Source organism: Schistocerca piceifrons, chromosome 11 (assembly GCF_021461385.2).
Source record: "Schistocerca piceifrons isolate TAMUIC-IGC-003096 chromosome 11, iqSchPice1.1, whole genome shotgun sequence".
NCBI lineage: Eukaryota > Metazoa > Arthropoda > Insecta > Orthoptera > Acrididae > Schistocerca > Schistocerca piceifrons.
In genome coordinates, this window is record NC_060148.1 from 62,843,954 (window position 1) to 62,859,874 (window position 15,921).

A 15,921-nucleotide genomic window follows, 5' to 3' on the forward strand; every position below is an offset into this window, starting at 1 on the left:
ACTACACACACTGGCAGATGACGTTCACCGGGCATTCGCCATATCCACACCCTGCCATCGGATCGCCATATTGTGTACCGTGATTCCTCACCCCTCATAACATTTTTCCACTGTTCAGTTGTGCAATGTTTGCGCTCCTTACACCAAGCGAGGCGACGTTTGGCATTTACCGGCGTGAAGTGTGGCCTATGAGCAGCCGCTCGACCGTGAAATCCAAGTTTTCTCACCTCCTGCCTAACTATCATAGTACTTGCAGTGAATCCTGGCGCAGTTTGCAATTCCTGCGTGATGGTCTCGACAGATGTTTGCGTATTACACATTACGAGCCTCTTCAGCTGTCTGCAGTCTTTGTTAGGCAACAGACGAGTTCGGCCTGTACGCTTTTGTGCTGTACGTATCCCTTCACATTTCCACTTCACTGTTGTTGTTGTTGTGATCTTCAGTCCTGAGACTGGTTTGATGCAGCTCTCCATGCTACTCTATCCTGTGCAAGCTTCTTCATCTCCCAGTACCTACTGCGGCCTACATTCTTCTGAATCTGCTTAGTGTATTCATCTCTTGGTCTCCCTCTACGATTTTTACCCACCACGCTGCCTTCCAATACTAAATTGGTGATCCCTTGATGCCTCAGAACATGTCATCCCAACCCATCCCTTCTTCTAGTCAAGTTGTGCCACAAACTTCTCTTCACCCCAATCCTATTCAATACTTCCTCATTAGTTATGTGATCTACCCATCTAATATTCAGCATTCTTCTGTAGCACGACATTTCAAAAGCTTCTTCTTGCCCAAACTATTTATCGTCCATGTTTCACTTCCATACATGGCTACACTCCATACAAACACTTTCAGAAATGACTTCCTGACACTTAAATCTATACTCGATGTTAACAAATTTCTCTTCTTCAGAAATGCTTTCCTTGCCATTGCCTGTCTACATTTTATATCCTCTCTACTTCGACCATCATCAGTTATTTTGCTCCCCAAATAGCAAAACTCCTTTACTACTTTGTCTTATTTCCCAATCTAATTCCCTCTGCATCACCCGACTTAATTCGACTACATTCCATTATCCTCGTTTTGCTTTTGTTTATGTTTATCTTATATCCTCCCTTCAAGACACTATCCATTCCATTCAACTGCTCTTCCAAGTCCTTTGCTGTCTCTGACAGAGTTACAATGTCATCGGCGAACCTCAAAGTTTTTATTTCTTCTCCATGGATTTTAATACCTACTCCGAATTTTTCTTTTGTTTCGTTTCGTTCACTGCTTGCTCAATATACAGATTGAATAACATCGGGTGTGGGCTACAGCCCTGTCTCACTCCCTTCCCAACAACGGCTTCCCTTTCATGCTCCTCGATTCTTATAACTGCCATCTGGTTTCTGTACAAATTGTAAATAGCCTTTCGGTCCCTGTATTTTACCCCTTCCACCTCCAGAATTTGAAAGAGAGTATTCCAGTCAACATTGTCAAAAGCTTTCTCTAAGTCTACAAATGCTAGAAATGTAGGTTTGCCCTTCCTTAATCTAGCTTCTAAGATAAGTCGTAGGGTCAGTATTGCTTCACGTGTTCCAACATTCCTTCAGAATTCAAACTGATCTTCCCCGAGGTCGGCTTCTACTAGTTTTTCCATTCTTCTGTAATGAATTCGCGTTAGTATTTCCACTTCACTATTCCTTTAGAATAAGGACCATAACTCTACCACTTTACAATATTCTGTGATCCAGGTTCCAGATCTATTGCACGATAGCCAGTTTGCTTGGGGGCTCTCAGCATAATACCTGGCAGCAGTTGTGTCTGTGAGAATTGGTAGCAAAAGTTAGGTGAGGGGTAGTTAGGTACGGAGAAGAAGAAGGCTACATACAGCCGTGCCAAGCTCGACCCAGGAGCAGCGAACACCAGTGGGGACTCATGGCAGCGCAGGCCACCAGCACCAACTATGTCCATCAGTGTCCCGGTCACAGCACCGCTCCGAATGCAGCTGTTTGTGCTCCGGTATTAACACCGTCCTAGTCTCTGATCGAGACTACGAGGATGACACACAAATTTTAGGGAGGTTCTTACTTGTTCACAGGTGACGGGCGCAGATACGAAGAGATTACGATGTGCTCCATGGACGAGACAGTGACCCTCTGCTGTGGTGGACAGACATGGTAGACTGGAAACTTAAGGACGAGTGTGCCCCCTCCACGTTCGTGTGCAGTCCACCACTGTGCCACGGTCACATCCGAATGCCCCACAAATCCGCATACTGCAGGATTCGACCAGCCAGCCGAGTGGAGACCCGCAATGGTGCCACTCCAAACTCTGTCGACCGCTTACAGTTCTGTGTCCTCCTCAGCGCTCACTCGACGTGTGATCCCGGTCGGCTCCTTGCGTGCCCCTGGAGGCCCAGTAACAGTACTAAACACGACCAGCACAGCTGCACTTGTGGCTGCTCAAGCTGTCACAGAGATCTGCAGCTCCAGTCATGTACATACTCACCGACAATGTGTGCAAGTACCAAATTACATCGACTTCCGATCGTGTCTTCTTCAGACGTCCGACCGTGTCTTCCGGGTGCTTTTACTATCGCCTGTTAAGATGTTATGTTGTTGATTCTGGCTCAACACCAAACAGAAATGAAGCCTAATTGCCTAACTGTTGTCACGGCATAAAACTTTCCCACAGTCTGGAGTCATAACCGGTTTGCCCTCGCTGCCAGCAGCGGCGCATGGAGACTTCTGATGCGGCGACCCTGTGCTGGTGGGCCACTTTGCATCGACCTGCTAGTTGACCCACAAATTACGCTTAGAAGAAAAAATCTGGGTCAAATGGCTCTGAGCACTATGACGCTCAGAAAAGATGATATGGCAAAATTGTATTTTGTCATTGATTTTCAGTCTGTATGTTCTGAGGATGGTTTATAGTCAGTCAAAACCGCAAATTAGCACATTGTCATTATATGTTATTGTGACTGAGACTATTAATATTTTTAAGGAACTATTGGTACATTCCTGTCTGCTGCTGAATACTTTACTACTTTCTTCTGTCTTCAATCGACATAATTTTTACCTAAAGTTTCTCCATAGTTACCTTCCTTGTCTGTTCAATTTCTGAGGTATCTCTAATTGAATTGACTATTGAGATGTTAATAAACACAGTACCTACAGCCTCTAAACACTTCAGATGTACATCGGACATTCTATATCTACATCTACATCCATACTCCGCAAGCCACCTGACGGTGTGTGGCGGAGGGTACCCTGAGTACCTCTATCAGTTCTCTCTTTTATTCCAGTCTCGTACTGTTTGTGGAAAGAAGGATTGTCAGTATGCTTCTGTGTGGGCTCTAATCACTCTGATTTTATCCTCACGGTCTCTTCGCGAGATATACTTAGAAGGGAGCAATATACTGCTTGACTCTTCGGTGAAGGTATGTTCTCGAAACTTTAACAAAAGCCCGTACCGAACTACTAAGCGTCTCTCCTGCAGAGTCTTCCACTGGAGTTTATCTATCATCTCCGTAATGCTTTCGCGATTAGTAAATGATCCTGTAACGAAGCGCGCTGCTCTCCGTTGGATCTTTTCTATCTCTTCTATCAACCCTATCTGGTACGGATCCCACACTGCTGAGCAGTATTCAAGCAGTGGGCGAACAAGCGTACTGTAACCTACTTCCTTTGTTTTCGGATTGCATTTCCTTAGGATATTTCCAATAAATCTCAGTCTGGCATCTGCTTTACCGACGATCAACTTTATATGATCATTCCATTTTAAATCACTCCTAATGCATACTCCCAGATAATTTATGGTATTAACTGCTTCCAGTTGCTGACCTGCTATTTTGTAGCTAAATGATAAAGGATCTATCTTTCTGTGTATTCGCAGCACATTACACTTGTCTGCATTGAGATTCAATTGCCATTCCCTGCACCATGTGTCAATTCGCTGCATATCCTCCTGCATTTCAGTACAATTTTCCATTGTTACAACCTCTCGATATACCACAGCATCATCCGCAAAAAGTCTCAGTGAACTTCCGATGTTATCCACAAGGTCATTTATGTATATTGTGAATAGCAATGGTCCTATGACACTCCCCTGCGGCACACCTGAAATCACTCTTACTTCGGAAGACTTCTCTCCATTGAGAATGACATGCTGCGTTCTGTTATCTAGGAACTCTTCAATCCAATCACACAATTGGTCTGATAGTCCATATCCTCTTACTTTGATCATTAAACGACTATGGCGAACTGTATTGAACGCCTTGCGGAAGTCAAGAAACACGGCATCTACCTGTGAACCCGTGTCTATGGCACTCTCAGTCTCGTGGACGAACAGCGCTATCTGGGTTTCACACGACCGTCTTTTTCGAAACCCATGCTGATTCCTACAGAATAGATTTCTAGTCCCCAGAAAAGTCATTATACTCAAACATAATACGTGTTCCAAAATTCTACAACTGATCGACGTTAGAGATACAGGTCTATAGTTCTGCACATCTGTTCGACGTCCGTTCTTGAAAACGGGAATGACCTGTGCCCTTTTCCAATCCTTTGGAACGCTACGCTCTTCTAGAGACCTACGGTACACCGCTGCAAGAAGGGGGACAAGTTCCTTCGCGTACTCTGTGTAAAACCGAACTGGTATCCCATCAGGTCCAGCGGCCTTTCCTCTTTTGAGCGATTTTAATTGTTTCTCTATCCCTCTGTCGTGTATTTCGATATCTACCATTTTGTCATCTGTGCGACAATCTAGAGAAGGAACTGCAGTGCAGACTTCCTCTGTGAAACAGCTTTGGAAAAAGACGTTTAGTATTTCGGCCTTTCGTCTGTTATCCTCTGTGTCAGTACCATTTTGGTCACGGAGTGTCTGGACATTTTGTTTTGATCCACCTACGGCTTTGACATAAGACCAAAATTTCTTAGGATTTTCTGCCAAGTCAGTACATAGAACTTTACTTTCGAATTCATAGAACGCCTCTCGCATAGCCCTCCTCACACTACATTTCGCTCCGCGTAATTTTTGTTTGCCTGCAAGTCTTTGGCTATGTTTATGTTTACTGTGAAGTTCCCTTTGCTTCCGCAGCAGTTTTCTAACTCAGTTGTTGTACCACGGTGGCTCTTTTCCATCTCTTACGATCTTGCTTGGCACATACTCATCTAACGCATATTGTACGATGGTTTTGAACTTTGTCCACTGATCCTCAACACTATCTGTTCTTGAGACAAAACTTTTGTGTTGAGCCGTCAGGTACTCTGAAATCTGCTTTTTATCACTATTGCTAAACAGAAAAATCTTTCTACCTTTTTTGATATTTCTATTTACGGCTGAAATCATCGATGCAGTAACCGCTTTATGATCGCTGATACCCTGTTCTACGTTAACTGTTTCAAATAGTTCGGGTCTGTTTGTCACCAGGTGGTCTAAAATGTTATCGCCACGAGTCGGTTCTCTGTTTAACTGCTCAAGGTAGCTTCAGTCCACTCTTCATTATTACCAAATTTTAACCCTACTCGGTATGTGCTTCTGGGTACTCCTTACAGTCGAGTGTCTGATTTCGGAATCTCTGCCTCAGTGCTACGTAATTTATATGTTATCTTCCCATGTCTCTTTGCATTTTCAAAGTATACCTGCTCCTCTTGTGTATCTTGAACAATGAATTTGCTGTTACTGGACGAAATTTATCGCAGAACTCAAGCATCATTTGTCCCCCGTAATTTCTGCTGACAAGGCTATACTCTCGCATAAATCTGTCTTCTGTTCCTTTTTGTACCACAGAATTCCAATCTGTGATGCCTATTAGAGTTTCATCTCCCTATACTGGTTGCATTACTTTTTCAGCGTTTTCATATACTCCATCTTCTCATTGTGAGATTGGCTTGTATACCTGAACTATTGTTGTTACCATTTGTTTGCTGCCGATTCTGATTAGCGTAATCCTATCGCTGTACGCTGTACAGTTCACAGTAACTCACTCTACACTCAGCATTCCTATTAATAACAAATCCTACTTCCGATATATCTTTTTCTGATACTGCTGAAATTATCCAACATTCATCTGATCAGAAGGCCTCAGCTTCTTTCGATTTCATTACAGTTACACCCACTAATTCTTGATTTACTCTTTATATTTCCCTCTCAGGTTTCCTACTTTCCCTACCACATTTCGTGCCTCGACTCATAGAGTATTCGCCTTTCGTTGATGGCTCAATTTTTTTCTCGTGATCATCTCTCCATTCACAGCTGTCTCCCAGAGATTCAAATATGAGACTAACTCAGAACGTTTTGTCAATGGAGAAACCATCATAACACTTTTTTTCTAATTTACAGATCATGTATCATCTTCTCAAATATTATTTTTCTTTAATGCATTAATCTCCATTGCCTTCTGCCATTGATCAATGCTGATTCTTCCGTTTTTGCTGTCAGTTTCTCACGTCAAGTACTGGAGGGTGTCTCGAAAGTCTGCCTATTCCTCTAACCTCTTTGACAAGCCTGTTGGCTGATCAAGGATTCCTTATATTTTAAGTCTTTGGCAACCCATTTGTGTTGATTTTTACAAAAAATTTAAGAACTGGCTGGAATAAAATATGGGAAGAAGTACGGTTTGATTACTAGCCAAAGACACTACCTTTAGACTACAGTTAGCACAAGTGGCTCTTTTCATACGAGAGCTGCATCATCGCTGTGCTGTCTAAACTTATACAGCATCCCTGCACTGACATGCATTTGAATTTACTGCCTCCTGCCTCCATCACACATCACTGTGCACAGAGCAGCATGCTGCACGACTAACTTACGTACACTTGCAGTTCTACCTGTGAATGAATATATGTAATACGATTCAAAGTATCTCGTGCCTCTCTGGAGTGCACATTGCTCGGACAACACATCCATAGCATTGAGGTTCTGCATCTGTGTTCCTAAAATGAAGAGTGACATAATTCGAGATTCCAATGGAAAGACCCGACTTCTCACGTGGCCATCATTTTCTAACGTACCATATTATAACGTCAATATTAATTGCGACTCTTAGAAGTCTTGTTCTGATCAGGGAATACACTAAAGATGGCGTGGCAGTTATGCAAACTGTACCCTCCACCTCGTACTCACGTTGGCCAGAGCTGTCTCAAACTCGAGGGACTGTCTGAGCTCGTGCTCAGCACGAGTCCTGTCGGCACCCAGAAGAACTGCCAGGTCCACCTGGTACTGGTAGTAGGCATCCACGAGTTTATCCGAGGGACCCTTCACCAGAAACTCGCGGCTCAGCCCCAGTGATGCCTGGTCCAGCTGTGGAAACAGAAAGAAAGGGTCAGCATGTCTTGTAGCTGCAGAAAAAGAAGTGGTGGTGAAAGGACAGTGGAAGAGACAGGGAGGGAGAGGGTGTGAAAAGAAAAGCCAGAGATTCAGGGAGAGAGAGAGAGAGAGAGAGAGAGAGACAGGGAGTGAGGTGGACAATAGGGTGGGGGTATGGTGACATTGTGAGAAAGGAATACAGACAGTGTAAACTGTTTCTATGATTGTTTCAGTTCCTTATGTAGACTACCTTAGTCCAAATTTTAACTTTCTGTAAATTAATTCTCTTTGATTAGTTTGTTAGATCTAATGATTCTTTGTTATTTATAAAAACATTACTACATGTTCAGGATTTAACAAAGTATTTTCTCTTGTGGGTACCTGCACCTGTTGAAGGGCATGAGGGTAAGAAGACTGTGCTGTCACCAGATAAAATTGTTTTATTGGCTCACAACCAGTTTTATGGACAATCATCATGTACAACCTACATAGTAAAGAGTAATGCACAATGTCTCGACTTTGTGGTTCATTATAATTATTAAAGGTGATATCTAAAATATACGCACAATGTTGAAGGGTCATAGGTGTACCCAGCGCTCCTAGTAAAGATATATTGTTGAGCAAATACGGTGTATATTTCATTGGTAAAAATAAGGGTGACCGAGATGTGATCCATAAATTTCATTAAAATTGTTGGAGGGTCGGCCAAGTAGTTATAAACGCTTGTTTCGAGATTTGCCTACATACCCTGAGGTGACAGTAGTCATGGGATAGCTCCCAATATTGTGTCAGATACCCTTTTGACCGGCACAGCGCAGCAACTCGGCATGGTATGGTTTCAGCAAGTCGTTGGAAGTCCCCAGCGGCGTGCTGCCTCTATAGCTCTTTATAATTGCGAAAGTGTTGCCAATGCAGGATTTTGTGCATGAACTGACCTCTCAGTTATGTCCCATAAACGTTAGAGGTGATTCATGCTGGGCGATCTGCGTGACCAAATCATTTGCTCAAATTGTCCAGAATGTTCTTCAAACCGATCACAATTGCGGCTCGGTGACATGGCGTTGTTGTTTGAGAACATGAATTCCACGAATGGCTGCAGATGGTGTCCAAGTAGCAGAAAATAACCACGTCCACTCAATGATCGCTTTAGAAGGACCAGAGGACCCAGTCCATGCCATGTCAACATAGCCCACACTGTTATGGAGCCGGTCGGAGTGGCCCTGCGGTTCTGGGCGCTACAGTCTGGAACCAGGAGACCGCTACGGTCGCCGGTTCGAATCCTGCCTCGGGCATGGATGTGTGTGATGTCCCTCGGTTAGTTAGGTTTAATTAGTTCTAAGTTCTAGGCGACTGATGACCTTAGAAGTTAAGTCGCATAGTGCTCAGAGCCATTTGAACCATTTGAACTGTTATGGAGCCACTACCAACTTACATAGCGCCTTTTCGACAACATAGGTCCGTGGTTTCGCAGGGTCTGCGGCTCATTCGAACACTACCATCAGCTCTTACCAACTGAAATCGGGACTCACCTGAGCAGGCCACAGTTTTCCAATCGTTTAGGGTCCAATCGCTATGGTCACGAGCCCAGAAAATGCGCCGCAGGCGACTTTGTGTTAGGAATGGCACTCACATAGTTAGTCTGCTGCCACAGCCCATTAATGCCAATTACGCCACACTGTCCTAATGGATACATTCGTCGTAGGTCTCACATTGTTTTTGCTGTTATGTCATGCAGTGTTGCTTGTCTGTTAGCACTGACGCCACTGCTCTCGGTCGTTAAGTGAAGGCTGTCGGCCACTGCGTTGTCAGCGGTGGGAGGTCATGCCCGAAATTTGGTATTCTCGACACACTCTTGACACTGTGGATCGCGGAGTATTGAATTCCGTAACGATTTCCCAAATAAAATGTCCCATGTGTCTAGCTCTCACTAGCATTCCACTTTGAGAGTCTGGTAATTCCTGTCATGTGACCATAACCATGTCGCAAACCTTTTCATATGAATCACCTGTATGCAAATGACAGATCCGTCAGTGCAATGCCCGTTTATACCTTATGGACGTGGTACTACAGCCATCTGTATAAGTACATACCGCTATCCCATGATAGAGGAACGGAAGGTTCCAAATGATTGGAAAAGCGCACAGGTAGTCCCAGTCTTCAAGAAGGGTCGTCGAGCAGATGCGCAAAACTATAGACCTATATCTCTGACGTCGATCTGTTGTAGAATTTTAGAACATGTTTTTTGCTCGCGTGTCATGTCGTTTCTGGAAACCCAGAATCTACTCTGTAGGAATCAGCATGGATTCCGGAAACAGCGATCGTGTGAGACCCAACTCGCTTTATTTGTTCATGAGACCCAGAAAATATTAGATACAGGCTCTCAGGTAGATGCTATTTTCCTCGACTTTCGGTAGGCGTTCGATACAGTTCCGTACTGTCGCCTGATGAACAAAGTAAGAGCCTACGGAATATCAGACCACCTGTGTGGCTGGATTGAAGAGTTTTTAGCAAACAGAACACAATGGAGAGACGTCTACAGACGTTAAAGTAACCTCTGGCGTGCCACAGGGGAGTGTTATGGGACCATTGCTTTTCACAATATATATAAATGACCTAGTAGATAGTGTCGGAAGTTCCATGCGGCTTTTCGCGGATGATGCTGTAGTATACAGAGAAGTTGCAGCATTAGAAAATTGTAGCGAAATGCAGGAAGATCTGCAGCGGATAGGCACTTGGTGGAGGGCGTGGCAACTGACCCTTAACATAGACAAATGTAATGTATTGCGAATACATAGAAAGAAGGACCCTTTATTGTATGATTATATGATAGCGGAACAAACACTGGTAGCAGTTACTTTTGTAAAATATCTGGGAGTATGCGTACGAAACGATTTGAAGTGGAATGATCATATAAAATAAATTGTTGGTAAGGCGGGTAACAGGTTGGGATTCGTTGGGCGAGTCCTTAGAAAATGTAGTCCATCAACAAAGGAGGTGGCTTACAAATCACTCGTTCGACCTATACTTGAGTATTGCTCATCAGTGTGGGATCCATTCCAGCTCGGGTTGACGGAGGCGATAGAGAAGATCCAAAGAAGAGCGGCGCGTTTCGTCACAGGGTTATTTGGTAAGCGTGATAGCATTACGGAGATGTTTAGCAAACTCGATTGGCAGACTCTGCAAGAGAGGCGCTCTGCATCGCGGTGTAGCTTGCTGTCCAGGTTTCGAGAGGGTGCCTTTCTGGATGAAGTATCGAATATATTGCTTCCCCCTACTTATACCTCCCGAGGAGATCACGAATGTAAAATTAGAGAGATTCGAGCGCGCAGGGAGGCTTTCCGCCAGTCGTTCTTCCCGCGAACCATACGCGACTGGAACAGGAAAGGGAGGTGATGACAGTGGCACGTTAAGTGCCCTCCGCCACACACCGTTGGGTGTCTTGCGGAGTATAAATGTAGATGTAGATTTTTGTCGCTTCAATGTATAAAAAAGGAAAAAATATTGTATAGTGAGAAGGCACAAATTTTTTTAAAAAAAAGCTATAAAACAGTCGCCAGTACTGTGCTTAGTAGGGGCACACGCAATTTACCTAGTGGACTGGTAGAAGGTGGCAGTTTCTCACTAGTGGGATGGCAGGGCAACCCAGTATTGGTAACTGTAGAAGCAGCACCCGTAAACGATTAAGATGGACTAAGTGCCTGGTGCAACGGAAACTATCGTGTGTATAATATGACATTATGTACTTTTAACTGTTGGGTCACTCTCTTTACAAGCCAGAATAATACTGAATTTCATTAAATACTAATACTTAACCAAATAAAGAATTAAAGTTAGCCAGAATGCTATTGTGCTTCAATCCTAGTTGATTATTCAATGTGAACTGTGCATTTCCTTTTTTTATATCTAACAGTTTCTGCTTCCTCTAATATATTCAAAACATGGCTTACTTGTACTGAATTATTAGATTTTCGAGGTATATATATACTTTGCAGGTTTTCAGGCTTTCCCAGTGAGGTGTTGTCATCTTGGAAAATCGTGTTTTCTCTGTCGGTAATCCGCGCCGGACTTACACGATACTTCGACTACGTGCCAAGCGAGGTGGCACAGTGGTCAGCACACTGGGCCCGCATTTGGGAGGACGACGGTTTGAACCTGCGTCCGGACATCCAAATTTAGGTTCCCCATGATATCCCTAAATCGCTCCACGCAGATTCCGCGAGGGTTCCTTTGAAAGGGCACAGCTGATTTCCTTCACCATTCTTGACACAATCCGAGCTTGCGCTCCATCTCTAATGACCTCGATGTGACGGGACATTAAACCCAATCTTCCTTCCATCGTTCCTTCCTTCAGTCATATAATTCGCAATCTTCTTTAGGTGGTTCCTGAAGCTGGGAGCAGGGAGCCTCAGAAAACACAATTTTCCAACACACGAACACACTTTGTTTACATCAACACACGTAGTTTGGCATTATTAAGCCCTTTAAATTCATGGTTTAACTATCATTTGCTGAGAATTCATACTAGCTTTTATTTGTATAATTAACCTGCAGATTTTATGTTTTATTTGATAACAACAGTATAGTATTATATCCTCTAATTACATCAAACACAGGGTGTCCGTAGCTACATATTGACTGCTACATACGCAAATCCCGAGAAACTTCTTGGACACGTGTTCTGAAAGCGTCGGAACACCTGTATCCTGCATCACATTAAGTGAACAGTCTTAGTTCCAATTCAGAAAATACACCATCATAATAAATATATAATTATATTTAACGTGGGTGTGCAGTGTTGTTAAATTTTTTTAAAGGCGAAGATTTTGCCATTGAAAGAAACAGTGTAGATGCTGTAATTATGTTTCTTGATTTATATGTGGCAGGATAATTACAGGAACACGAATTATATATTTTCTAGACCTAAAGGTTTTGATAGAAGTTTCGATGGTCATATGTAAAGGCGGTTTGTGGCACAAACGTTTGTATCCAGCCCTTAGCGAAGGAGGCAAGACCTAAAATTGAGGGTATCAAGGCAAAAGCTGAAATACTTAACTCCGTTTTCAAATGCTCCTTTCCAAAGGAAAACCCAGCACAATTGCCCCAATTCAATCCTTGTGCTACTACAAAGGTGAATGAAATAAGTATTAGTGCCAGTGGCGTTGAAAAGCAGCTTATATCATTAAACACGAACAAAGCCCCAGGGCTTGATGGGATCCCTGTCAGATACTGTACTGAATTTGCGGCTGAGTTCTCCCATCTGCTAAATATGATCTGTCGTAGATCCCTCCGGAAAAAAAGTGCCCAGTTCTTGGGCGAAAGGAAAGATCAGACCTGTTTACAAGAAGGGAAGTAGAACGGATCCACAAAACTACCGTCCAATTTCCCTGACGTCGATCTGATGTAAAATCTTAGAACATGTTCTGAGCTCGAACATAATGAGGTATCATGAACAGCATGACCTCCTCAATGCCAATCACGGTGAATTGCAAAAACATCGATCATGTGAAACCCAACTTGCACTTTTGTCACATAAAATACCGAAAGCTTTGGATCAAGGCAGTCACTTAGATGCAGTATTTATTGATTTCCAAAAAGCATTTGACTCAGTACAAAAGCTACGCTTATTGTCAAAAGTTTGACCATATGGCATATCAAGTGAAATTTGCAACTGGATTGAGAACTTTTCGGTAGAGAGGGCGCAGTGTGTTATCTCGGATGGAGAGTCATCGTCAGATGTAGAAGTAACTTTGGATGTACCCAAGGGAAGTGTGTTGGGACCCTTGCCGTTCATAATGTGTATTAATGACCTGGCAGACAATATTAATAGTAACCTCAAACTTTTTGCAGATGATGCAGTTATTTATAACGAAGTACTGTTTGGAGGAAGCTGCATAAATTTTCAGTCAGATCTCGATAATATTTCAAATTGGTGCAAAGACTGGCAACTATCTTTAAATGTTCAGAATGTAAAATAGCTCACACCACAAACACAAGAAAATGTAGTGTCCTATAACTATAATATCAATGAATCACTGTCGGAATCGACCAGCTCGTACAAGTACCTGGGTGTAACACTGGGTAGGGATTAGAAATGGAATGATCACAACGGTTGAGTCGTGGGTAAAGCAGGTGGTTGACTTTGGTTTATTGGTAGAATACTGGGAAATTTCAATAACTTTGCAAAGGAGCTTGCTTACAAAACTCTCATGTGGCTGGCTCTAGAATGTTACTCAAGTGTGTAGGACCCATACCAAACAAGACTAACAGGGGTTATTGAACGTATAGGGATAAGGGCAGCATGAATGATCAAAGGTTGGTTGAACCATGGAAGTGTAACACAGGGACACTGAAGGAACTGAATTGAAAACAGACGTAAAATATCCTGAGAAAATTTGTTAACAAAGATTCAAAACCCAGCTTTAAATGATGATTCTAGGGATATGCTACAACCCCTCATGTATTACTCACATAGGGACCATGAGGATAAGATCAGAATAATTACTGCACACACTGAGGCATTCAATCCTATTCTTCTCATGCTCCATACATGAATGGAATGGGAAGAAACCCCAATAAATGGTACTGTGGGTTGTATCCTCTGTCATGCACATCACTGTGTTTTGCACAGTATAGATGCAGATGGAGATGTAGATGTAGATGATTAGTCCATAAGCCTTGCAGGTATGGCTCACACAGTTATAACTTCGAGTGTGAAAAATACATACTGCTATAGAATTTACGTTTACTATGCAGGTTGAACCAAACTCCTAACCCTAATGCTACATAGCCACTGGAGTGCGAGCACGGCAGTACTTACAATGATGGAGCGGCGCGTGGAGTTTCTGTAGTCTGTGCCCACGGAGAATTTGAGGAAGTAGTCGGTGCTGTGGCCAGCCCTGCGGAAGCGGTGGATGCTGCGCAGCCAGTCGAAGCCCGCCTCGTCCCACGAGTCGCCCTCCACGACGGGCCAGCCGCCCAGCTCCTCCTTCAGGAGCCTCTGGAGCGGCGCCAGGCCGCGCGACTCGATCAGCGCTGAGGGCAGCCACAGGGGGATCGTCAACTGACTGGACGTGCTGCACAGGGACCCTTCCCTGGTTCAGAACTCACATCTGAGACTTAGCTACTGACCATCTCTTGGAAAACTTCATATGTATAGGGAGAGTTTGGAACACTAGGATCAAACAGTGGTACTGATCCCAGTAAATGTAAGTACCAAATGACATCAATGAACAGGTCAGGAAATGGGCAGTCTCCATATGAGAGGCCATTCAATTCCTACTCTAAACCACCACACACAGTAAATTTCTATAACCACAATATGTCTACATCTACAAGATTACTCTGCAATTCACATTTAAGTGCTTGGCAGAGGGTTCATCGAACCACAATCATACTATCTCTCTACCATTCCACTACCGAACAGCGCGCGGGAAAAACGAACGCCTAAACCTTTCTGTTCGAGCTCTGATTTCTCTTATTTTATTTTGACGATCATTCCAACCTATGTATGTTGGGCTCAACAAAATATTTTCACATTCGGAAGAGAAAGTTGGTGACTGAAATTTCGTAAATAGATCTTGCCGCGACGAAAAACGTCTTTGCTTTAATGACTTCCATCCCAACTCGCGTATCATATCTGCCACACTCTCTCCCCTATTACGTGATAATACAAAACGAGCTGCTCTTTTTTGCACCCTTTCGATGTCCTCCGTCAATCCCACCTGGTAAGGATCCCACACCGCGCAGCAATATTCTAACAGAGGACGAAAGAGTGTAGTGTAAGCTGTCTCTTTAGTGGACTTGTTGCATCTTCTAAGTGTCCTACCAATGAAACGCAACCTTTGGCTCGCCTTCCCCACAATATTATCTATGTGGTCTTTCCAACTGAAGTTGTTCGTAATTTTAACACCCAGGTACGTAGTTGAACTGACAGCCTCGAGAATTGTACTATTTATCGAGTAATCGAATTCCAACGGATTTCATTTGGAACTCGTGTGGATCACCTCACACTTTTCGTTATTTAGCGTCGACTGTCACCTGCCACACCATACAGCAATCTTTTCTAAATCGCTTTGCAACTGATACTGGTCTTCGGATGACCTTACTAGACGGTAAATTACAGCATCATCTGCGAACAACCTAAGAGAACTACTCACTCAGGTCATTTATATAGATCAGGAACAGCAGAGGTCCCAGGACGCTTCCCTGGGGGAACACCTGATATCACTTCAGTTTAACTCGATGATTTGCCATCTATTACTACGAACTGCGACCTTCCTGACAGGAAATCACGAATTCAGTCGCACAACTGAGACGATACCCCATAGGCCCGCAGCTTAATTAGAAGTCGCTTGTGAGGAACAGTGTCAAAAGCTTTCCGGAAATCTATAAATACGGAATCAACTTGAGATCCCCTGTCGATAGCGGCCATTACTTTGTGCGAATAAAGAGCTAGCTGTGTTGCACAAGAACGATGTTTTCTGAAACTATGCTGATTACGTATCAATAGATCGTTCCCTCCGAGGTGATTCATAATGTTTGAATACAGTATATGCTCCAAAACCTTACTGCAAACCGACGTCAATGATATGGGTCTGCAGTTCGATGGATTACTCCTACTACCCTTCTTAAACA

At 43.5% G+C, this 15,921-nt stretch overlaps 1 protein-coding gene across 1 annotated transcript in view; it reads right to left on the reverse strand.

Moving 5' to 3' along the window:
* Nucleotides 1–15,921, reverse strand: part of LOC124719691 (neprilysin-2-like) — a 170,261-nt gene that overhangs the window by 102,807 nt on the left and 51,533 nt on the right. The window contains exons 5-6 of the mRNA XM_047244899.1: nucleotides 14,105–14,319; nucleotides 7,105–7,281 (exon numbers count right to left, since the gene is read on the reverse strand). Coding sequence (XP_047100855.1) covers nucleotides 7,105–7,281; nucleotides 14,105–14,319 — 392 coding nt within the window. The remainder of the gene's footprint in view (nucleotides 1–7,104; nucleotides 7,282–14,104; nucleotides 14,320–15,921) is intronic.